Source organism: Xenopus laevis, chromosome 3L (genome assembly GCF_017654675.1).
Source record: "Xenopus laevis strain J_2021 chromosome 3L, Xenopus_laevis_v10.1, whole genome shotgun sequence".
In the NCBI taxonomy this organism is placed as follows: Eukaryota; Metazoa; Chordata; class Amphibia; order Anura; family Pipidae; genus Xenopus; species Xenopus laevis.
This window is the reverse complement of record NC_054375.1, coordinates 111,022,504-111,048,833: the sequence shown is the minus strand read 5'-3', so window position 1 is coordinate 111,048,833 and position 26,330 is coordinate 111,022,504. Positions and strand designations below refer to the sequence as shown.

At 40.1% G+C, this 26,330-nt stretch overlaps 2 protein-coding genes across 3 annotated transcripts; one reads left to right on the top strand and one right to left on the bottom strand.

The window, feature by feature from the left end:
* The first annotated feature begins 459 nt into the window (after nucleotides 1-459).
* On the top strand, nucleotides 460-11,160 carry btbd1.L (BTB (POZ) domain containing 1 L homeolog). 2 transcript variants are annotated; one of them, XM_041586800.1, is made up of 9 exons: nucleotides 460-548; nucleotides 1,180-1,581; nucleotides 4,818-4,974; nucleotides 6,861-6,966; nucleotides 7,541-7,738; nucleotides 8,089-8,281; nucleotides 9,587-9,674; nucleotides 9,768-9,914; nucleotides 11,002-11,160. In XM_041586800.1, exons 1-9 carry the CDS (start codon nucleotides 475-477, stop codon nucleotides 11,011-11,013), a joined length of 1,377 nt encoding a protein of 458 aa, XP_041442734.1. In that variant the 5' UTR covers nucleotides 460-474; the 3' UTR covers nucleotides 11,014-11,160. The 2 variants fall into 2 exon arrangements, with proteins under 2 accessions (XP_041442734.1, XP_018108624.2); XM_018253135.2 differs by having other exon boundaries at nucleotides 10,913-11,160.
* A 5,695-nt stretch (nucleotides 11,161-16,855) lies between these two features.
* Nucleotides 16,856-19,789, bottom strand: ramac.L (RNA guanine-7 methyltransferase activating subunit L homeolog). Its single transcript, XM_041586799.1, has 3 exons — nucleotides 19,632-19,789; nucleotides 17,702-17,870; nucleotides 16,856-17,119 (listed from the first exon to the last, which is right to left on the bottom strand). Exons 2-3 carry the CDS (start codon nucleotides 17,857-17,859, stop codon nucleotides 16,927-16,929), a joined length of 351 nt encoding a protein of 116 aa, XP_041442733.1. The 5' UTR covers nucleotides 17,860-17,870; nucleotides 19,632-19,789; the 3' UTR covers nucleotides 16,856-16,926.
* Between the last annotated feature and the right edge of the window lie 6,541 nt (nucleotides 19,790-26,330).

The following is a 26,330-nucleotide window of genomic DNA, read 5'->3' as shown; positions in this document are numbered from 1 at the left end:
AATAGTTCCCCTTTAAAGGTGAACCACCCCTTTTAAAAACCATACCAAAAAACGTAATAACTGTACTGTATATTGCAAAGTTGCTTAGAATTTATGTTTTCTTTTATCAGGCAACAAATCATTTTTTGGGTTGACATGTCCTTTAAGCAAGTAGATTTCAGTGACGCAATTAAACTCCTTAATGTTTCAGCCTAGAGTATCCCAGGCTAACAGCTGGTCCTCGAGCATCAGCAACTTACTGTATCTGAAGCCAATCTTACCCACCCCTCTCTGGCACATTCCAACATTCTAAGCCTGAGAGGGGAGTACAGGTAAGCCTTACATAGAATTATAAATATTATTTACCAGCAGTGGCGTATACTTTCTACCCATAAGTGTAAAGCAATATGTTATCCACACTAAATGAAGATTTGGAATGGCACAGATAGCTATGCCCTTGGGAAGAAATTATAAATAACATTTTCATACCCTCCCATGCTTGAGTCATCCAAGATCCCTACAAGTTACTGCCGCCTGAGAATGTCAGAATGTACCAGCAAGACTCAAGGGTAAGGACGCCAGTAAGCAAATAATCAGCTTCATGGGGCAGAACAGTGTTTATTTACTATAGTCAGACTGTGCTCCTGATACTTTCTCTATGATGCATAAGGCAGGCCCCATGGAAGGGTTTCTGCTTCAACACGAGTGATGTTTTAATTCTATGTCACCTTCAGTGCTTTGCAAAGTGCAGCAAATAGGATGCATGGGAGCTTGGCTGTTAATTATGTGATTGTGCTTTGTCCTTTGTTTAGTGCAAGCAATACAGTGGGGGGAAATAAGTAACCTAGGTTTTAATTATAAAATTAAATTAAAATATTAATATGAGCATAACCCATTCTAAATATGACTTACTAGCAATGAAACAGGCTGAAAAAAACTGATTTTAGTATTACTATATATTTATATATATATATATATATATATATATATATATATATATATATATATATATATATATCTAAGTAATATCATTTAAATTATACAATTATTATTATTAAAGAGTTGTGAAAATGATCAAGGATAAACATTTTTTTCCTTTTTATGACAGAACAAACTATTTCTACTTTTGGTAGAGTTATATGTGAGAATGTGAAGTCTGAAATGTTTTTAAACCTACTCACTGTTTTTTTATCGCCGCAGGTATACTATGGCTAAAGCAGGGAGCAATTCTACACTAGAGGATGAAGGGTGCACCAACTTGTCTATTATTGCTGTGCAGAAGAATATAGAGGAAGAAACTGATGCCTCCTGTGCATCTCCCACACTGGCTCAGGATTTGAACCGTGAACCGGTATATAACTGGCAAGCGACCAAACGTTCGCTGAAGGAGAGGTTTACTTTTCTGTTCAACAATGAGCTACTGAGTGATGTCAAGTTTGTGGTGGGGAAGGGCAGACAGGCCCAAAGGATCCCTTCCCATAAATTTGTTTTGGCCACTGGAAGTGCCGTATTTGATGCCATGTTCAATGGGGGAATGGCCACAATGTCGACAGAGATTGAGCTACCAGATGTAGAGCCTGCGGCTTTCTTGGCCCTCCTAAGGTACCACTGAATATTCTGAAATGAATACCAGGCACTGTATGATTAAAGTGCATGCTACAGCCATGAAGGTATCATTAGTGACTGTAAGACAAGGGATGAATATAATATAAACAGATCAAAAGTATCAGCCCCCCCTTTAATACACAATGTAGCAATGCAGCATGTAGACCAGTGGGATAATCTGCAGATAAAACAACCCAGACTGGCTGTATATTTGGTCACTAACTGGTCCTCTAACTCAAAATAGAACTTCTTTTATTCCAGCATCAAGTGAGCCAAATCCTATTAGTCTTGTTGAGTCACAGAGTGTTTAGGCTCATCTCTCTGTAATAAGGACATCTGCTTGCTTGATACTGTATATACAGGCCAATCATCCGAAATGCCTACCCTCCTGGCACCACAATGTTAAAAGTTCTGTATACAATTATAAATAAATATATATATATACACGCACACCTCAATCTGTGTGGCAGCATTAGAATTGTTCCGTGCATTCGTTTAACATATGCAGAGCCCCAGGAGCAATGCTAACTCTAGCATAGGAACACTTTTAAGGAGCAGTCCTCTAAAAATAATCATGACACAACAACAGCAGTGCAAGACCTTGCAGACGGGGTGAAGAGGAGGAATAGTTTGCTATTTTTGATTTGGACCACACAAACATGTTAAAATATATATAGAGGTTAAGTGCCTCCCGTGAAATGTTTTTCTAATTCCAACACTGCTCTCAAGGGTTGTGTATATACAGCATGTGTGTGCAATGATTCTAGTGTGTATGCAATAATGCTAAAGTATGTTTGAGCTCTAGTTGTTAGTTATCTGCCCGTCTATATACACAGAAGCACATGTATATTCTTTGGGTTTTACCATAGACCCTGAATTTGGGGCCAGGCTGGGGAATATTCTTAGTGGGGAAGGGAATGATGACCCAGATCCATAAGGCCCAGCACCCTGGACAGTTATATAGAAATCACTTGCATGTTTGTTTAGCTGCTGTGACTGTGTGTGCCAGTTCTGCACAGCTGACAACACTTGACAAAACATGTGTTCCTTGTGGATCATATACCACTCAATTAAACGTGTCCTTTTTTATAACTGGACAACCCCTCACAGGTGCATGATATGATTTCTACAGTACGTTACAAATTGGAGGCCTGTATGCTTTTTAAAACCTTTTCAGATGTCCACAGTTTCAGTCCTCCACTGCAACTGCTTTACTAATCAGTCGGTTTAGTCTTGTACTCAGTAATCATATTTATGAAGAAACAGTGGCACAGTGAATCGCTATCAGATCACTGAGTAGTGACAATTATTTATCAAGATGCCTGCCTAATTCTGCAGTGTGCAAAAGACAAAAGCTTTCTAAGCAGCCCCCACTCCATGATTGCTTATGAAAAACACGCAGGTGCATACTGTATATGATATTTGTTACTATACCATAGAAGAAATCAAAACACAGCAATTGTCATTGTTATAACAAGCAGAGCATGGTGATAAAACATTTACATCAAAAGGAGAACTAAACCCCGAGAACCAAAAAAGCCCCCCTCCCCTGCCCTCTCCCCGCACTGTGCATTAGTCAAAGAAAACCCCTTAAAAAAATCTGACCCTAAAATAAAGAGCAGCGGAGCTCCAGGGCACCATCTTCCGCCGCATCATATTCTTAGTGTAGTACCTTCTTATGATCCTATGTGAGGAAGTGGAAACACTTGGTCTTTGGGCCACTAAGATCATGTGTAGTCAGATCCGCTTGATCCGCTGGAATAGGCCGACGAAGTGGAAGCTTGACCAAAGCGATGCACAGTGATCCTAAATGGAGAAGTGCTTGATCCACTTTTTTTGGGTCTTGCATAATACACGTGCTTGCTTAATCTTGCTTCACTTTCCATATCCTCGGCTGCTTGGCTAGGGGGAAAATCTTCTCTTCCTCTTCTTTCTTTTTCTGGCTGCCAGCCGGAGCCTTAACAAGGCAATCAATGGCATTGCACCGCTCTCTCCAGCACCCTTTTCGTGTTTGGTTTGAGCACCCTGGATGGGGTCACAGTCCCTTTGGCTGGACTCGCAGGCCATGACACGCCCTGGGGGGAAGCTTCGGCAGAACCCAGAGTAGACGGGACTCCCCCTAGCTTCGGCAAAGGGGAGTCCAAATGACCCCAAACCCCTTCGGGGGGGCGGGGATGGTGGGCCCTCCCTAGCTTCGGCGAAGGGGGACCCACCTGCTCAAGCTGTTCGTGGGCGGTGCCTGGGACACTTGGGCAATGGAGCCCATGCCTTCGGGTAGGACTCGGAAGGATGATTCAATATCATTATATTCTTTCGGGACTCAATGCCGACACAGAGCCTTCAGGAGCATGCACAGTTGGGGCAAGTCAGGAATCGGCTTTAACTGCGCATGCACAAATCACAGTTGCATCCAGAAAGAATATGAAGTGGCAGAAGATGGTGCCCGAATCCTGCTGAAAAAGGCCGAATCCTGGCCGAATCCCGAACTGAATCCTGGATTCGGTGCATCCCTAATTTTAAGGTCATGGGAGGTAGAGGGGAGGTGGGGCAATGCCAGGCATTTAAGGGGACTTTTTTGGTACAGGGCTTTAGTTCTCTTTAAAACACAGCAACAGAAGTGTGACTGACTTACTATTTTGCATTTACCACTAGTGCAATATCGCTGCAGTTGCACGTATAACTGTATTTACAACACATCACATAGCATTCAATTGTAATTCCACCAGAAGACGTCTCCCTGCCACAAACTGCACATACAGTAGCTGCATATAAGCCAGTCTAGCCTGCAGCACACATTTTAAAGGGGTTGTTCACCTTTAAAAACACTCGGCCGACAGTCTCATACTTTTATATGGTCATGGAACTCCTTATAATATACTTTTATTTTACAATAGTCTGCATCATTTCATATATATTATTATATATAAATATATAGAAGTTGGCCTTTCTTTGTGGAGGCTAATCCCATGGCTGAAAACAACGAAAGGGCATCACTGAAGTTCACCAAATGTAAAAAATAAAAAAAATACATCCAAAACAAAAAACTAATAGCACAACGCAGACAGCAAATGACTATGAGCAATATAATGGTGCAAAATGTTCACTTTAAGCTTGTGTTAAAGTTTAAATAGGGCACCAGAATCACTATGACCCTCCATTTACGGATAAATGATATACCGGTATATGAAGTTTTCCTAGTATTCAATACACACACATTTTGCTTCCCATATCAGGTTCCTATATTCAGATGAAGTGCAGATCGGACCAGAGACAGTGATGACCACACTCTACACGGCAAAGAAATATGCAGTGCCTGCACTGGAGTCCCACTGTGTAGACTTCCTCACAAAACATCTGAGGGCAGATAACGCCTTTCTGCTACTCACCCAGGTAAGTGTATGATGTGCTCACACATTACTTACAGAGAACAAGGAACAAGGAATCATCAAAACAAGTATTTCCATGTTAAAGAACAGAGAGATGTACAGATTACATTTTCAATTGAAATATGTTCCTTGTGCAGCAGATATGTAACATCATATCTGCATATGTGATTTAAGATGCATTTCTCATTTCTCAGTGGGGCAGATGCACATTGGAACAGTTGCACCTGTGCTCCTTTTAAAGAGGTTGCTCACCTTTGAGTTAACTTTTAGTAGAATGTAGAGAGAGAGCTATTCCCGAGACAATTTGCAATTGGTTTTCATTTTTTATTATTTGTGGGTTTTGAGTTATTTATCTTTTATCCAGCTGCTCTCTAGTTTGCAATTTCAGTAAACTGGTTGTTGAATAATAGACTGGAATATGAATAGGAGAGGGCCTGAATAGAAAAAGGAGCAGTGTCGGACTGGCCAACCAGGATACCAGGAAAACTCCCGGTGGGCCCAGGTATCAGTGGGCCTTTTGCTTCTAACCATTTGGCCTATTTTATGGTAATTCCCTATTTATGTGAACAAAGAGGCTTATTAATGGAAGAATAGAGTATTGTATGTAGAGAAAAGAGACTAGGAAAACATAGAGGTTGAGTGAGGAAAGGAGGAATAATAGTTTGGAAAGTGGCCCCTCAGCCTATGGTTTTCTGGTGGGCCCTGGGATTCCAGTCCGAACCTGGTGGGCCCCAATTGCGCCAGTCCGACCCTGAAGAGGAGTAATAAAAGTTAGCAATAACAATACATTTGTTGCCTTATAGAGCACTTGTTTTTTAGATGGGGTCAGTGACCCCAGTTTGAAAGCTGTAAAGACTGTAAAGAATTCAATACTATATAAAAAAAATAATGAAGACCAATGAAAAATGCTTAGAATTCTATACCATATTAAAAGTTAACTGAAAGGTAAATCCCCCCTTTAAAGGAATGGGTATTGGGCTGCAGGGCACTCACAGTGCATGAGCCTGCTACACTAAAATATAACTCTTTTAGAAAGGTACACTTTTTGCAATGCAATAACCATCCAGTTATCCTCTGTAAATATGTTCCCTGATTTTCTACATGTTCAAGATACATTGGCCCTATCCGAGAATGCACCACAGCAAGGTGGATTGTATAGGATCACCCACTGTGCAAGTCATTCTCAGAGCACTTTATAGAGAAAGAGAAAAATTCAGGGATCGTGCAGGACTTAAAAAAATAAGCTATAGAATGCTTATTTCATACCAAAAATATTACCTGTGGTTTTCAGGATGCTTCTGTAAAGACAAGTATGTATCAAGTATGTTTAAACAATTACTATATATCAGGCTTTTTTATTGTGTTGAGTTTCCAGGCTTAGAATAGTATCGAGTGACCAGGAACATTTGCAGGCATTCGCATAGCTTGAATATCTTTCCTAGAACAAAACTGACTTTAGCTCTTTAGATATTTGGCTGGCGCTCACAAGCAAAACAAATCTGTCACATGTTATATACCCAAAGTACTGTTAGGATCCTGACTGGCCAGTGGCCAGAAGCAACTTTTTTTGCAATTGGTCCAAATATGTGTATACCAGTCGCTGTTCAGTTTCTTCGTGTTAACCATTAGGCCGAGGTCAATGTGACGTTTATTACGTTGCGTTTTCCGCTTGCCTTTTTTTCCACAAAAGTTTACAAAAATTCTTCAGAGTGGAATTGTGGGGAAGGAGAAAAAACAGAATTGCCTGTTGGGAAAAGAAAACTTCAGGCTGAAAAATGTATATTTTCGTGGGTGTGTTGTTTCATTGGCATATTTATGCTCTACTGCACGTTTTTAAAAACGCAATATAAAAACGCCACAAGTGACCTCTCCTTTACCTTTCACCCATAGGCTCGATTGTTCGATGAACCCCAGCTGGCTAGTCTGTGTTTTGACACAATAGACAAGAGCACAGTGGATGCCATCAATGCCGAGGGCTTTACAGATATTGATATAGGTGGGTTTTGGAAAATCGTCACTGAGCAAAAATATTGTTATAATTTCAGCATTTGTGGAATGGGTTGCATTGCTCTAATGGCTGGTAGATTAGAAAGTTCTGACTACTTATCATTTTGGTGTCACATTTATAAAATATGCTTTGTGTATAGACTGTGTCACTTCAAGCGGAGAATCTATATTGTCTCTTGGATTGGAGTGAGGTGCCTCATTGGTCAGTGGCATTAACAAGGGATCAGCCTGCTGGTGCATTAGCACATGAGCAAGTGGAATTGCAGCCCTTCTTCAATTTTTGCTATTCTGATTAATTTCTGCCTCAATCAGCAAAACCATAGAAAGGCGGCCATACTGTATATAGCCAATTTTATGGCATTGATCTCTGAGGCGTGGTGCATTCAATCAAATGCTGTACTTGATTAGCCCATGTATGGCCTCTGATAAAAACAAATTTCATATATCTTTCGGAGTCAAAGGCTAGCTCAGTTGCTGGATATGTTATTAATAAACCAACTTCCCTATGATATTGATCGGCGGTTTCCTTTTTTATCTTATATATGGGACCTCCCTTTCCTTAGACACATTGTGCGCAGTCCTACAGCGGGATACCCTGAGCATTCGGGAGAGTCGGCTCTTTGGTGCAGCAGTTCGTTGGGCGGAGGCCGAGTGTCAGAGGCAGCAGCTTCCTGTCAGCACAGAAAACAAGATGAAGGTTCTAGGAAAGGCTCTACCCTTAATTCGTTTCCCTTTAATGACAGTAGAAGAGTTTGCAGCAGGTAATTTAGTGACTGGGAAAAGATTTGGTCTATAGGTCATTTAATAGAGTGCATCACATTTAGGCTTGAGCTAAATGTTATATATCTCAAGTTGCAGACTGCCTAGCTCTGATTTAGTGGTGCAAAAACCAAGGGTGGTTATATTCATGCCCTAATATAGTACAATATGTATTTTTATACCTCTTGTCCAACTTCATAAATCATGATGTCTGATTTAATAAACATGACTAAATGTGGATTTGTTAAAATGCAACTACCTGGCAATAACTGTGGCTCATGGTATAAAGAATGAGCACTGTATTTCATTTGCCCACGACAGTAGTCTTTTTGTTTTATATTTGTCATGGCAGGTCCTGCTCAGTCTGGAATTCTGTCAGATCGGGAAGTGGTAAACCTCTTTCTACATTTTACAGTAAACCCTAAGCCCCATGTAGACTATATCGATCGCCCGCGATGTTGCCTCCGGGGAAGAGAATGCAGCATTACCAGATTCCAGCAAGTGGAAAGTCGATGGGGATACAGTGGAACAAGCGACAGGGTCAGGTGATACTGCAGATACCTATAATTCCCTGTGCTAGGCAGTCCCTATGCTTGTCGTAATTGCTTCTCTACAGTACCTGTTTGGAAGAGTAAAATCTAGTTAGATTATAATAACATAGGCGGCCTCTGCTTTTATAAATGCCCCATGAAAGACAAGAGACAATGGTGGTAGAAATTATATGCTAGATTCAATGATATTGTTATTATTACATTTATTTGTAAAGCACCAAAATATTCCATAGGGCTGCCTGTGCCTAAGAGTACATAATAACTGACAAACAAATGGATACATTAGGTAATAAGAAGTGGGCATATGTGAGACACAAGGTATGACAACGTTTATATTATACAAAAGAAAGGGTTTTGATCAATGCACATTGCCTGGACCCCTGTTTCACTAGTAATTTAGTATCAGTACAAGTGCATATATTTTATAGGTTATGATCATAGAAGACACCATACAATATCAAAACAAATCCTATATGGTAGACCCTAACTATTTACCTGTGGTCATATTTTGTAAAGGCTGGCACCGCTCTGCATTTTTGAATATTTTGGCAAAGTGTCTTGTGACCAAAGCATTGGTCTTACATGCTGATCCCCCCGCTGTAACTTTTATTGGGGAAAGATCTTCAAGACCACGATTCAATTATATACTTTATAATTAGCGATCTAGCTAACACTAATTCCTCTCTTACTTGCCTCTGCATCAGACACCCCTAAACAGTGGTTTTGTGAAGCCATAAGCTTAATGGACCCCAATAATCCACTGACTGGTGGTTGCTTTGCTGCAATCACAAGATGTGGCCCTGAGCTTGCGTATTAGTTCATGTCCTGTAAATGGACACAGTTTTAATGGAACAAGAAAAATTAAATTTAGATTATCTTATTTATTATGGATCTGAAGACGTAGTGCCAGACTTTATAACCTACTGTCAAAGGGTAAATGAGCCTTGTCCGGCAACAAAACAGGGAACACTCCTGATAGGCACATTATACTACAGTACACCATTTGAGTTCAGTTTTGTTGGGGAAACACTCACGACAAAGGCAACATATACATTGGGCACCCATGCTTGTATGTATTACTGATAATTTACTGAAAAATCTTGTGTCCTTTGTGCCTTTAAAGCAAGGTTTATGAGGGTGAAAACTACAATCTACCTATCTAATGTACATTACAGCTTTCTTTAAGAAGATAGATCAGGTGTATTTGACATAATAATAATATATAAGAACTATTTGTGTTTAATGCAAGTGTACATAAAACAGTATACTTAAATGAGCATTATGTGTTCCATTGGCCAGGTTCACAGTAAGCAGAAGGATAACTGTTGTGGGCTTTGGGCTTTATGGCTCTATCCATGGCCCTACAGATTACCAAGTCAATATACAGGTATAAAATGCTCTTTCACTTTGCATCAATTTCCTTTGTTATCTATTCATCCACAACCTTTTACATTGCCTTCTCTGTTATCTCTTTATGCAGATAGTTGAATATGAAAAGAACGAAACTGTGGGGCAGAACGATACCGGCTTCAGCTGTGATGGGACAGCGAATGTATTTAGGGTTATGTTCAAAGAGCCCATAGAAATTCTGCCTAATGTCTGCTACACTGCCTGTGCCACACTGAAGGTACAAATGAACAGTACATTTTAAAATAAAAGTTGCTTTAGTATGAAGAGGTATAGGGGATCTTAATTGCAGGAATTTTAGAACATATTGCCTCTATGTTATTTTTCAGCTGGCTAGTGGGCTGGGCTACAGCTTGGTGTCTCAGGCAAGGTTTATGCAAGGCCTGGTTTAATGTAGGGTAGAAAGGGCATTTGCCTAGGGAAGCAGGAATTATTTAGGGGGGTGGATGAATGCAAATGAAAGTACAAATTAATTATTATGTTGTGTAACGATTCTTAGATATATTCAGCATATGTCAAACCTGTATCCCCCAGCTTCTAATGCAACTTTGTCTGGCAGCTGAAGCCCTGAATGTTACCTACTCTCTTCAGTATTGCACAGAATGTTAGCTTTTATAAACACAGTGCTATAATAATTGGATATTGGTGCAGAGATATGATGAGTGTGGAAAGATGCATCACAAGCAAGTAGGTTTACAATCTACGTATCACAGCAGCCTTTTGATTTTGTGAAAGCTGTGTTGTAGTGTTTGAGCAAGACCTTCCTCTGACTGGCCACTGCCACCTGCTGCTATTGAATATAAATACATTGAATATAAATACATTGTATATAAATACAGCCACTAACCCTCTGACACCCAGGAACACTGCCACGATAATAGTGTAATGGGGCAGTGACATGAAAGAGCATATGTAACTGTACTGAGTGAATGTATTATTTATTCGAAAGCGCACGTTACTTTGGCTATTAACGCCCATGGTTCATTACCCTGAAGCATTACCTTAAATGGGTGGTTGACTTGAAGTTAGCTTTTAGCATGTTATAGACTGGCTGATTCTAAGCAACATTTGAATTGGCATTCATTTTTTTATAGTTTTTGAATTGTTTTCCTTTTCTTCTGACTCTTTCCAGCTTTCAAACGGGGGATCACTAACCCCATTTATAAAACAAATGCTCTGTAATGCTTCAAATGTATTATTATTATCTATATTATTCAGGGTCCAGACTCTCACTATGGCACAAAAGGACTAAAGAAAGTCATCTATGAACTTCCAAATGCAAGCAAAACCTGCTTTTATTTTTTCAGCTCTCCTGGTAACAATAACGGCACTTCCGTAGAAGATGGACAGATCCCAGAGATTATCTTTTATACATGAACATATAGCAGAGTGCCATATTGAAGCAACTCAGGAGAAACATACTATACCTTCTTTCATAAATAAAAAATTAATTTTATTTTAAAAAATTTCAGTTGCCATATGCGTTCTTTCATGCTTACATGTCCTTCTTTGCATGTTTTGTCACCCAGGTGATTATTAGCTCTGTAGGCGGTTGACAAAAGTTTCCATATCGATCCCCATTCATTTGATCAGTAATCACTTGCAAGTGTGCTTGCACTCAATTGTGAGGTGTTGGATTGTGGCACATGAAGTCCCTCTACTTTCTAGAGAACCTGAGCACCAAACTATGAAAAGCAGAGAGACTTCAAGTTCTACAATCCATCATTTTAAACAAAGAAGATATGTGAGGGGTTACATAACACTGTGAAACTAAGGGACGTGGGAAATGGTTTTACAAATACCATTATTTGTCTTACATATAGAAAGGCATGATATGTTCAGAGCTGTGGAGTTGGGAGCAATTTGGGGTATCCAGAATAGGGTAGCCACCTTTTTTCTTTGAGTAAAAAGGGCAGGGGGTGGGCCGGGTGACACCAGGGTCGGTGCAGTGATGTTGGGGGCGGATCAGATTATGTTGGGGGCGGGACAGGGGGTAACGATTGCTGATCGTCATGTCATTCACTTTAATCTCCTGTCCAGATTTCCTAATTTGGGAATCCATACAGGCACGTTTCACCCTGGCAGCCCTGTCCGGGGGCAACCCTAATCTGGAATGGAGTCGCCAAAAAATGTACTGACTCCAACTCCTAATAACTTTAAATACAAGCACTGAAAATATCAGATTTAAGGTTAATAGCTATACAACTCAGACTCACCCTTGCTCCCTTCACAAGATTTCCCAGAGGGACTGAAGAGGATTCAGTGCACACTCAGCCATACAGAGCTCCTCAGCTGCAAATGTCCAAAACCAAAAAAGAAAAGAAATTGTGAGGGCACACTGCCTCACAGAGTAAAAACCACAGTTTGTTGAAAAACAAGTGGCTACAGCAGGGTCAGACTGGCACAAGTGGAACTAACAGCGGGAGACAGAACTGTTACTGCATGTGACTGGGTCAGAGACATGGCCGTCCACAAATAGGGGCAAGAAAGGGCACTTTTTACACATATTTACTGAATTTTTGTGGGATAATATATATATATATATATATATATATATATATATATATATATATATATATATATATATATATATATATATATATATAATTTGACCCACCCAAAACCATATATTTTTGGAATTAACACATTAAGCCAAATCCAAAATGGCTAACTGTGTCTTTCTACTCCAAACTACTGAGTCGCAATGCTTTCCAAAAAAAGGCGGTATTGATGAAATACCTGAAAATTGCCTCAAAGCTTCCACTTTCTTGAATCTTATCTCACATAGCATTCGGCACCAAAAAAAACAAAACATCCTCAATATGAATTCCATGGGACCACTGAAAAGTTTGATGTCCATTGTGCATAGTATCATTGTGCATTGTGCAAAGTATCTGGCATTTAGAGACCCCAAAATGTTTTATAGCATACATATGTCATGGCATATATTTCTAGTACCAAACAAAATACTGCCTGATTTATGTGTTGTAAAGGTGGTAAAGTTATGCTACACATATTCGTTTTTATGAAATTTCTGAAAAAGCTTGCATTTTACCCCATTATATACCCCACATTTCATAAGGTACCAGCATAAAACATCCTAAATATGAATACCAGGGGACTACTGAAAGTTAGATGTCCAATATGCATAAAACGATTTGGCAAAATGATTTGGTGGCGCGAAAATTTCATAATGTATTTTCTCTCGCGCAGCTTCCATCCTAGCAAAACTTTAACTTACTTACGCTTACGTCAATTTAAATTCAGTGGGTATATAACGGTCATATGTATGTATTTTTTTAATGATGTTGGTGAAATTGATGGAGATGCCCATTTTTTTATTAAAAATGTCCAAGGAAGCAAAATGAAGACAGAGATCCTCTATTGTCCTGGGCCATGAGCCCACCCTAAAACAAATATGACAAGAGCTTCAAATGTTACAAACAGTAACAACTTGGAAACCTAATCCCAGTTTAAAAACTGCCAGCGTTTTGACTTTTGCTTATGACTTTTATTGGAATACAGGATATGATGTCACTGACATAATAATGTTTAGGATGTAGCTTCATTGTCTTAATTCATTGTATTAAAAACTCTGGATGGCGGGGTCTTGGGGGATGGAAACATGAGCAATTAGAGATGTGGGGAGATTCTGAAAGAAGTGTTTGTAATAAGCTGCCTGTATTGAATGTGTGTATCTAGCAGTGGTACCTACACGACTGTGTTACATGGACTCAGCGATACAATGTGCTGCAGCCTACGAATGTACTTCCACCATCTCTGACAAGCCAAGTTCCCACATAGTTTTGCCATTAGCGGGTTCTACATACTAGCAATCTCTTCAGCTTGTAACAGTCTGGGTCCAGAACTAACGCTATCTTCCTCTAATACAGATCTCCGTGGCCCCAGCACAGAGGAATGTTTTGGAAATCCAACTGGAATTCTGAATAAACTACTTATTTATGTGGTCAGCACACTCTCAATATCTGAGGAAGGATGAATGGCTGGACTGGTTTGATCAAGCCACTAATGGTTTTTTGTACCTGTGACCCAAATGCAATGTCTAGAGTCTGCCATTTGGCATGTTAAATATGGGAAGGAGGGGCACCGCGGCTATTTTAAAGGGTAATGAAATAGCTGCAAACTTTGCACCAGGTCTCTCTAACACAGCAACCAATAAGCAGGTGACCAGTAAGTATTACAGGATGCTGGAGCTCAGCCGTCCCCCTTGCAGATCATTCTCAAAAGCCTAATCAAACAAATGATTTATGCTTTCAAAGTTGGCCACAGGGGTCACCATCTTGTAACTTTGTTAAATATCTTTGCAAGACCAAGACTGTGCACATGCTCAGTGTGGTCTGGGCTGCTTATGGATCTATGGATCGTCATAACCAATTATCAAAACAGGGAAAGAAATAAAACTGCTTGAGTTCTGCATGGCTGGGAAGTAAGGCGTGGGCTCCCCCTGCTGTTCATAAGTATGATTGTTTCCCTGCTCAGCAGTTAGGGACCGTCTGACAATTCCTATCCACAGCAGTAAATGAAGGGAGAATTTCACTGCATACAGTCAGGTTTCTTATAAAAACTGTACACATTTTCAATTAAAGTATATTGTCTTTTCAGGCAACATTAAACACTTTATCCTAAATAGAGAGTTGTTCTTTTTTATGCAAGAGGAGCAAAACAATATAAAAAACTATTTGATGCAAGGGATAGTGTAGAACTGTTAGGTGCAAATCAACCCTGGATTTAATAGCATGTACAGGGTCCCATTGCTGCCGTTTGAGCATCCTAGCTTAAATATATCATTTTTGTATTTGTCTAAATACTGAACCCCTTCCTTGTATAAAATAATTATTTGTTGCAGTGGCTGTAGCCATAACATATTTGTTGTTTCCCCTTACAGGGTGGACAATCTAGAGAAAAAGTAGTGAAAAATGTTGGTATCTATAATCCCCAGGAATTTGAATTAATAGGAACATTCCCCCGCACTGCCTCAGCTGTATAGTAGAATGCATCAAATCCTCCACGGGTACACCGCTATCCCGATATATACTTAACAATTTCCAAGAATGAGGAGAGCACTCAAAAGTAGCAAATTATGCAAATTATGCTGTGATTATATTTATTCAAGGCTACTACACATGCGTGTAGTAGCCTTGAATAAATATAATCACAGCATAATTTGCTACTTTTGAGTGCTCTCCTCATTCTTGGTAATCCCCAGGAATTGTTTTAGAGAGGTTAATGGAAGCAGCTAAACATTCATAGTGAAATTCACACCCATCGGTCCATTTATGTTTAAATTGCATAAGAAACATCACTTTCAAATAATGTTTTTGACAGTGGAAAAATGACACTGTCCCAAACACAGAGTATTACGCATTGAGACTCTTCTGGTTTTGCTAACCCCTGACTCGGGAATACCCAATATACGTTTTCTAATATGGAAATGTTCCAGAAACATTTCAGAGGAATACTAAAACTAGAGGTCTATGGGCATGAGAGTTTTGCTTTTTGGTATCCAGTGTGCACAACTCAGAATTGCTGTGGGACTTCAGAGTTTATTTGAAGCGGATTTACTTTAATCCATCTTGGCAAAGAAGTATGCATATATACTAAGGGAAGTGAAATATGGACACCCAAGGGTATTTTCCAAACATCTTTACTTCCCAATGATACATGGAGTATGTCCTAGATGCAATAACGTACCACAAAAAAATCAGTACGTGTATTAAAATTGAATGTCTTGGGACAGCCACACGTGATCACTGGGAAGTGACTGGGGAGTGTGTTGCAGTGATCAGCAGAAAAAAATACTCCCCAGGTCAGTGTTTTTTGCAGAAGTGATGGGTGGGGGGCTAACAAACTGGGACCCCCACTCTCCCCAGTGAATACACTTCCCATTTCTTTCAATACAGAGCTGGAACTATAGTGTTTGATTTGTCTGTAAACGTTTTCCATTAAGTGAGGCATATATGTTCAATTTTTGTCTGTTTGAACATATCACATCTGGAGTTGGTTTCAAAAGACCATTCTGTAAACCTCTCCAGTTTGATTTGGACAGATCAAATGCAAAGTTTTATCTGCTTAATTGCTGGCGGTGGGTACATTGGTTCCTCTTCACTTCCTGCAGTGATGTTGGCTTGGGTTGTTGGTCCAAATGAACAGACAAGAGCATTGGGCCAACCCTTTTTATAGCCAGTTGTACAGTATCTGTGGACTGTTTGGAGTCTATAGCCAAATCAAAAAGATGATAAAACATTTTTTTTTACAGAAAATAAAGCTAAACTAAACAGTGGTATTTGAAGACCATTTGTTTTGCAATTGGTATTTTTTAATTTGTTAGACTTTATTCTGCAGTTTCTAATTTAAACTGGAATTTAGGATCCTACTAACCCTAGCAACCGGGCAGTGGCTTGAACTTACAGATAAGAGACTAAAAGATAAAAAGTTAAGGTGCAAATCTTTATTCATCTGCCAGGGTCAACCATATTAAAATTTCACTGCAGCTCTGCCCTTTCCAAACTTCCACTTTTCTCTTGCACATGGTGCTTGTGTCTGCGACGGATAATCACAAGACACTTAAAGGAGAAGGAAAGCTACTGAAGCAGTTTTTTACCAATAGATTAGCCACAACAGTGCAAGCTTTAACACAATATTTATTATGTAGAATGCTTAACCATACTTGAGTAAACAGCTCTTGAAGTGTTCTCTGTTTGTTTAGGATAGCAACTACCATATTGGCTTGGTGTGACATCACTTCCTGCCTGAGTCTCTCCCTGCTTGCTCATAGCTCTGTGCTCAGATTACAGCAGGGAGGGGAGGAAGGAGGGGGAGAGGAGCAAACTGAGCATGCTCAAGGCCGTGCCCTGAAAGTTTAAGCTGAAAACAGGAAGTCTGATACAGAAGTCCATGTGTACACAATATAATGAAAGAAATGTGGTGTTTCTTTTGACAGAGGACTCAGAGCAGCATTACTTTGAGGGTTTACTTGTGAATTTATATAGACCTTTCTAATAAAGCTTACTTAATTTTAGCCTTTCCTTCTCCTTTAACAGAACACAGCAATGCAAAGCAGCCTTCACCCATTACTGCCGACTGATAACATAAAATTTAATTGTAACAGAAATTACGCACAAAAAAAAACCCCAAAACAACTAATTTTGTGCCAATGCTTGATTTATATGTAAAAAAAAAAAAAAAAATCCTGCAGCTGAATAACAATTCCACTAATATCGATCTGAGTGAAACCTTTGGTTGCTAGGGTTGTGTGTGTAGCGTCCTTGTGGGTAGTAAGGTCGGTCTTGTCTGTACTGGTTATAGCTGTTCCCCCAACCTCCCCTTCCGTATGACTGATTGTAGCTGTTGCTGGACCAGTTTTGCCTTCCATCCCATCCTCTATGATGTCTATTATCACGATATCTGCAAAAAAAAGTACTGGGCTTATAAGCAGGAAAAAGGCCAGAATCTACACATTTTGTTTTCTTACAAGGTATAGCACCAATAGCACAGAGTAACAATTCTACATTTCACAAGCAAATGGGGTGGTGGGAGGTCAGATACATTCTGACTTCCAGTAAAGGTACCACCAACAACTGGGAGAATCTGTCTGGGCTGCTTATGAAAGGACAGACCATACAGAGGGAAAGCGTATGAAGGGGCAACACTCAATGGCAGCCTCAGAATACCTTTCCAGAAACTCAAAAAGAATTAAACAATTAAATAGCACAAATCATCTTTTTTTTTTTTTTTTTAAGTTAACTTGGCAACACTACAATCTCAAACTACAAATACATACAAAATATATTCTAATAAATTGTTATGGTACAAGATATACAGCTAAAGACATAATAAAAAGTGATACTTTACACTGAAAAAAAAAAAATTATATATATATATATATATATATATATATATATATATATATATATATATATATATATATATATATATATATATATATCTATCAAAAATAAACACGAGGATAAAATCAGGCACTGTTACCTATCTGTATTTCTTTGGTTTCCCATTTTCCAGTCTTCGACAACTGGGGGTTGGTCTTGCTCCCTTTTAAGATACTCCTGGTAATCCTGGTCATTGTCTGTAAACCGCTGTTCAAACATCTTTTCAAAAAGTTCCTGAGCTCCAAACGCCTCAGTCATCCTCAGTGATACTGAAGGAATAAACACATTTATCCTGAGTTAAGAACGAAGCACAGTAGTGATGTGCGGGTTGGGCTTTTTCCGACACACCCGTTATCCGACCTCCCACACCTGCCCGAGTCCGACTTCTGGGTTCCTATTATAGACCCGTGCCGTCCCACTGTTGACGTCACAAATGGGGCAGGGCGAGCAGGCACGTGGTTATAAAACCGGAACCCAAAAGTCGGCAGTGTAAGGAAATGGGGGTGCAGGGTCGGCCCGAACATGACTGACCCACTGGTCCCGCGGGTATCTGGCTAGCCCACACATCACGCATATTATTTCAGTATTATATGGACATGTTCACTTTTTTGGGAGCAGGCAACAATAAACATAGATCGTATACAGTCATATGAAAAAGTTTGGGAACCCCTCTCAGTCTGCATAATAATTTACTCCACTTTCAACAAAAAAGACAACAGTAGTATGTCTCATTTTCCAGGAACATCTGTGATCATATCACAGGAGAAAATGGGGAGAAATTAATGAACTCTACAGATATAATAACTGATCACTAGATTTATGAATAAATTCCACAACTACAATTACGAACACAGCACAGATTCCCACTATTCACCTTTTATTTGTGCATCTCACATGTTTCAAGAACATTCCCCCATTCATTTTTTTTTTTTTAAAACACAAACCAATAATAGGTGAATTGCAGTTATAACCCTGTGGTCACCTGCACCATTTTCACATTGGGTTTATTTAGTTTGTGTGTACACTGTTGAAGGCGAGTATATAGAAACAGTGGATAAATGATTTGCTTGATATCCCTCCAGCATCAAATTCAACCCAAAAGTTAAAAAAAAACCTTACCCCCTACATAGACCACCTCCCCCCCAGTCTAGCTGCTACCCGGGCAAATGTCCCTATGTTTTTACTTACCCCTTCTTGCAGATTCTGTCTGGCGGAGTTCACAGCAGCCATCTTTTACTCTTCGGTAATCTGCTGAATGACGCCGGCGTAGCATGCGCAGCTGAAGCAATTTTCTGCTTTGCAACAAGTGCGCATGCGCCAAAACTCACGAAAATTGCTTAAGCGCCGGACTCATTCCGAAGATTAACGAAGCGGCTGAAGATGGCTCCCATGAACTCTGCCGGACAGAATCTACGCGGAGGGGTAAGTAAAGACTTAGGAGCATTTGCCCAGGGTAGCAGCAAGGCGGCGGGGGGGGTCTATGTAGGGTAGGGTTTTTTAACTTTAGGGTTTAGTTCTCCTTTAACAAACAAGTTTAAAACTGGCCATATGCTCATTCAGTGAGGAGATGTTTGCTGGAAAGAAATCATGCAGAAACAATTGTTTGTTGCAGCCTGATGCCCAATTGACAAAGGAAGGAAGAAAAAGCTGAATGCTGCTCAGTCCAACTCAGAGTATCGTGGAAGTGCAGAAATGAATGTTCAGAGTTATATATAAGCCTGTGATTCTGTTTATAGGAATATTCTTTTATGATTTCACCGCTGACAAAGAAAATATGACCTGTATGTTACCGCTAAAGCCGCATAGGGATTGGATATACGGGGAGGGAGCTCAAATGTCACCCCACAATGCTATACAGTTGTACCCGGACTAAAACACTTCCGTGGCGAAACGGGTAATAGAGAAATCTGTACAGGAAAAAGAACATTCAGACACCCGGCCGAAGTCTGCAGCTCACTAACATCAGTAATACAAATAAACGCACACTCCCGCTTTCCTGACACAGCCCGCAGTCCCGGATCATCACTTACCCTTTTCGCAACGCTGTTAACTGCGTCTACAATTCCTAGCCTCCTTCCTCGCACAAAATCTCGAACCACAAGACTCATCACGCGAGACTGGCGTCACGAGACTACGGATAAACGCAGTGACGCATGACGTAGCCACCTTGACCAGTCTGCGTAACACAGTGAGAAGCTGTAGCAAGGAAGCCAGGTTGACAGATTTCCAGCCAAATTGGCCAACTACTAATTTAACGCACCAGCGGGTTTTGAAAGTATAAACTAGACCTACTTTTTGGGCATTTGGCTGGTTTTTACTTTGGAAACCAGCAAAGGTTTTTTCTTGCCCTAATATGCCAAGCCTGCGTCTCCCAATGCATGTTGGCCTTGTTGCGTAATGTAGTTTTTGTTAACAATTTGCCGACTTCATACCTCCCAACTATTCTGTTTTCAGAGGGACAGCCCCTCTTTTGGCAACAAAACCTGCAGTCCCTCGTTTGTACTGGAAAGTCCCGATTTTCTCTGCACTCAACAGCCATAAAAATAAACAATGTTTCAAATTTAATTGGCTTTTGGCAGGGAGCCCAGAACAGCTACAGATAATGTAACAATTTTGAGATAAGCAAAAAAGTAATTGTAACAATATAAGATAACAGGTCCCTTGGGAGAAGTTAGACTCACAGCTTAAAGGGCAATTCAACTTAATTAGCAAAACTGTAATAACGAAAAAAAACACAGAAATATGTTCAAACTTTCATAACCTGCCAAATTTTGTAAAATTAACATGGTAATTAGGGGGTGCGGCCACACAAATGGGTGTGGTCAAAAAATTCCAAAATGTTGGGAGGTATGCGACTGCCAAGTTTAATGTAAGACTACAATACCCAGCATGCAATGGAGACTTTTTTTCTTAGAAGTCAGGAGTTACCAGATGTTGGGCTCTGTACCCTAGTCTCCGTCCCTCTTAAGCATTCTCCGGTGACTTACCTCAATTTCAGACAATTTTAGGGAAAAAATCTGCTGGCCACCAAAATTTCTAGAGGTTGATTGTTTTACCAATATTTATTGTAATTATATATGTATTAGGGCAGTGATCCCCAGCTAGTAGCTCGTGAGCAACATGTTGCTCTCTAATCCCTTGGATGTTGCTCCCAGTGGCCTCAAAGCAGGAGCTTATTTTTGAATTCCAGGCTTGGAGACAAGTTTTGGTTGTATAAAAACCAGATATACTGCCAAACAGAGCCTCAATGTAGGTTGACAATCCACATATGGGCTACCAAATGGCCAATCACTGCTCTTATTTGGCACCCCAGGAACATTTTTCATGCTTGTGTTGCTCTCCAACTCCTTTTACTTCTGAATGTTGCTCATGGGTGAAAAAGGTTGGGGGATCCCTGTATTAGGGCCTCATGGGACCCTATACCTCCTGGGCCCCCCTCTGTAGTTACACCCCTGGTAATGGGCAAATCCCATTTTGCTTCATGGAAAAATGTGCAAATCAGTGTAAATTTGAAAAATTTGTATTTTCACATATATTCATTTATGGTTTTAGACTTTTTTTCACTGCACATATTGTGCTATTTTTGGGCTATTTTTGAAGTTCCTCTTGGCTAGTTTTGGCCTGGTTTTGTAGCTGACTTTGGCTGGTTTTGAAAATTAGACCTGACAACCGTGAGCTGTAGTGAAGCGCTGTAGCTCTCCTTGCTATATGTGGCTCGCACCTTCTATTTGTTAGAGAACAATAAAGAGAAGTAAAACATTTTTAGTTTGTGTTGGTTGTCAAACATGTACTTTATCTAGATTTTTAATAGTTTCATGCAAAGTGGAATCAAACAATTCACTGAAAGCTTGATCTCTTTTAAACGGGGGCTTCAGCATGGGCATTGGTGAGTGATTTTTTGGCTCAGTTAAAACTTGAGAGAGAAGTTGGATTTAAAAAAAAAAAAAAATTAGGCCCTGCAAATGATTTGGCTCCATGCCCTTTCACCACTAAGGACATCCCTGGCACACGGGTTATACATATATTCCATTGCTCTCACTGCCAGAAAGACAATTGTAGTTCAACAACTGTTCAGTCTATGCAAAGTAATAGTGCTTGCTTTTAATGACACTAAATAAACATTATAATCACTGAATTTGTATTTTCCTCCTACTGGATCCAATTTGTGTTCAAGTAGTACAAGGTGAACTAAATTTCCAGTCTGCCGAGGAATAAAATAATCTGCCTGTAGACAAATGTGGTTCATTGCACAGGAGTAATATGGACTTCAGACATTTCAATGTATATTTTGGTTGAAAGTGTCACCTTTATCAATATACACATAAAAGCCACGTTTAATGTGCCTGCACATGCAGGGAAAATAGTTGTATTGTAGCCTATGATTAAGGGAGTTACTCCCGAAACGAGTCAGGTGATGTTGGTCAGTGACCTGTTGGAATAAACCACATTTCTTATTTAACCGGAGTGTTACCTTTCTATTCCTTGAGCAAATTATCATTTCAGTGGGGACACTGATGGCAGAGCACCCGGATCACAATTAAAGAAATAGAGCTATACTAAGAAGAACACGCAGTGGGTGAGGTTGGAGCGTCCAAAATCTATTTTTTTAAATAATATTTAAATTTGAACATAAGACCTTTTAAATAAATAGCATTACAGGATAATGATCTCTCTGAGCATTACAAACCAGTGTTTTCTATATGGTCCCTTTGTGTTCCTTTCTCTTTGCGGGTGTCCTATATGTTGACATATTGTGATGAATTGCAGCACATGCACATTTCAGCTTTGCACTTTAACTCTTTGCACAGCTTAATGCCAGGACCAGCCAATTACCAGAAAACAGATATTCAGTCTAAGAAATAGAGGAGATTTTACACTGTGCCCCCAGCATCACAACAGCCCCTTGTGGGTCTTGCATGCCTTCAACTTTTGTTGCATTTTTTCAAATTGCTGAAGTTTCAGCAAAGTTAAACAGGGCAGTTTCACTTATCAGAAAGTAGAAAGTACATGTGTCTTTCTACTACAAGCTGCAAAGCTCTACTACATTCATAAGAAGAAGGTTAACTCCCAAAATACATGTATTTTGGATAGGAGCAGGGATGAGCAAATGTTAAGAACTAATTCAGAATTGCAGTGAAATCAGCAGTTTTGCTAATGGTAAAAAAAATTGGCAATCTGTGCTGGAATTTCATCATTGGTTTTGATTTGGTGGGGAAATTTTTTTCCCCCCTCAGGGAAAAAAGGTGAGAAAAGTCTGTTATTGACTTTAGTGCATTTGACACTTTAAATTAATTTTAATACTTTTGGCAGGAGAAAAACTTGGCAAAAAACACCCATTGCCTCCAATACATTGTAAAAAAAACAAAATGTGCCTGGGGCACACAAATGTCAAGATTTACTTTTAGCTACTGTAGAAAACTATGTTAGTTCACAGAAAGCCATATACTTTTAAAAAGTACACATTCTGTCTTTCTACTACAAGCTACAAAACTGCAAATCTAAGATAAAATTAGCATTTTATAGGATATTTTCCTGGCTGGCTGACTGCTGCAAAACACTGCCTGATTTGGAAAGCACCTATTCTGACAAATACAAAATGATTTACTGTGTCTTTCAGCTCCAATCTGCTATGGTGCAAATGTAAGAAAGAGGTGGTGGTTTTTATTAAATATGCACCAGAGTGCTGTACCCCTCCCCCTAAAATTGCCACCCTAGACAAGAAACTTTGGGCATTTATATAGAAAATACAGCCCTGAACATACCTCACCTTTGATTCAATTGATTTGTAACGCTGGGACATATATATGCATAAAACTTAAATATTTTCATTAGGCCTCTTAGGTAATCAAAATTAGAATTTGTACATTTGTAGTATCATAGTGCAAAGTAGTGTAACTGCACAAAATGCTGCAGAAAAAAGAATACAGTCTGATGTTTGTAAAAATGCTTTTCAATGTATTGAAAAATGAAGATATCATTACATTAAATCTATATCTGTAACTAAACTGTGTGCAGTACAATACTTTTTATGTTTGCCACAGGGTGGTTTTGGGTTAATCAAACCACTTCACCTCCCTCCAGTTTGTTTATCTAAGCAGGCAGTTTTTTCTATGGCCAGTAGAGGGAGTTCCTGTTTTATTCATAAATTAAAGGAGTTCAATTAAAACTGTACCATTCATTGGCTAACTGAATGAAATGTAGAAACAAGCTTTCAGATCCAGTGTTTTATGGAAAACGAGCCCTTCTTTAGAATGAGATATTTATTTTATAACACAATTGTCCTGAAAGGTTGCATTGAAAAATAACTTCAGTTAGACCACAAAGGGTATCACTTTATACCTCTATCGGTGGCACTCGCTGCAACATTTTTCAACCCAGAAATAACCCTATGGTTATCATGGCATGATGCAATTCCCAACACAACCTTCCATTCATTGTCTTTAAGGAATAAATAGTATTTTCAAAAATTAGCCAAATATTGTAGGCAGTATTATGTCATCTGATTTATGTAAGCACTTTGTGCCATGGCAGACCCATGGTTGTACAGACTGGCAGCGGGCGACAAATCTCCTGGAAACTGTTTCCCATTCAAATTGTCACATGTCAAACGCGAATGCGAAAAAAGCAATTTCAATGAATTCAATGCTAGCTCGCATTCCTACAATGATGTAAAGAAACAAAAACTTTAAGTCTAAAAGCACAAATAAACATGCAGAGCAGCTGCTTTTGACATTAAGAAAGTTGATATAGTTTACTGTATATTTGCATTCATGCATGGAAGTTGCCCAACTACTTGCCTCACCTAGTTACATTATATATATTCTCAGTGAACATCTTGTATATATTTAAGCTAATCTGTACAGTAAAAAAAACCAGAGCAACCAGAACCTCAGCTTTACATGCTTAAATTTCACTCCCCCCCACTATTTATATTACTTTTTAAAGCACCAAGAACCTCAGCTTATATGTTTTGTTATTAGGTCAGTGATGGTATCGTTCTTACTACATTTTCTGTTTAACCTGCTATATACCTATACCTGCTATCTCAAAGCCCCTTCCCAGAGACTATTATCCCTACCAGGGCTGGAACTAGGGGTAGGCAGAGTAGGCACGTGCCTAGGGCGCAAAGGTGGAGGGGCGCCAGGCACGTACTTACTCCTACCCTAGTCCGGTCACTTCTCTGCCGACCGCCTACTTGATCTCATCTATGCGCGTTAGCGGGTTGCTCCGCGCATGCACAAGCATCTTTTCGCGCATGCGCACAAGTGCCTGTTCGCACACCAGGATCTATTCTCGTACACGTGAGCATCTAACCCAGATGGCACAGCAGCCAGGCAGGCTGCCCAGGGTGTCTTCCTGGCTTGGCCGGCTCTGATCCCTACTGTTACTATAGGCACCATCTCTCCCTACTATACCTGCTATCCCACAGCCACACTCCCTTCCCAGAGACTATTATCCCACTGCTACTATAGGCACAATCTCTCCCTACTATACCTGCTATCCCACAGTCACACTCCCTTCCCAGATACTATTATCCCACTGCTACTATAGGCACCATCTCTCCCTACTATACCTGCTATCCCACAGCCACACTCCCTTCCCAGAGACTATTATCCCACTGCTACTATAGGCACAATCTCTCCCTACTATACCTGCTATCCCACAGTCACACTCCCTTCCCAGAGACTATTATACCACTGCTACTATAGTCACCATCTCTCCCTACTATACCTGCTATCCCACAGCCACACTCCCTTCCCAGAGACTATTATCCCACTGCTACTATAGGCACAATCTCTCCCTACTATACCTGCTATCCCACAGTCACACTCCCTTCCCAGAGACTATTATACCACTGCTACTATAGTCACTATCCAGAGTCGGACAGGGATGCCAGGTGCCCACCAGAAAACCTTAGGCCGTGGGCCCAGTTTCCAAACTATTATTCCTTCTCTCCTCACTCAACCTTTATTTTTCTAGTTTGTTATCTCTACATAATATACAATATTCTTCCATTATTAAGCCCCTTAAAGAAATAGGGAATGGCCATGAAATAGGCCAAATGGTTAGAAACAAGAGGGCCCACTGACACCTGGTCCCACCGGGAGTTTTCCTGGTATCCCTATGGGCCAGTCCGACACTGTCACTATCTCCACCTACCATATCTGCCATCCCACAGTCCCTTCCCAGAGGCTATTATACCCACTGCTACTATATACACCATCTCTCCCTATCTATACCTGCTATCCCACACTCCCTTCCCAGAGACTATTATCCCCAGTTACTATAGGCACCATCTCTCCCTACTATACCTGCTATCCCACAGTCACACTCCCTTCCCAGAGACTATTATCCCCAGTTACTATAGGCACCATCTCTCCCTACTATACCTACTATCCCACAGTCACAGTCCCTTCCCAGAGACTATTAACCCACTTCTACTTTAGGCACCATCTCTCCCTACTTTACCTGCTATCCCAAAGCCACAGTCCTTTCCCAGAGATTATTATCCCACTGTTACTATAGGCACCATCTCTCCCTACTATACCTGCTATCCCACAGCAACAGTCCTAGAGATTATTAACCCCTCAGCCACTACCCTTTATATTCTCATAAACGACTGCTGTTCTGCAAGAAGTTCCATTAAGTAAGGCATGGCAGCCTCTTGCTGAGCAGTTTATTGGCGCCGGTTATTTGTGCGCTCGCTGCGCTACTAGCACCGCTAATAC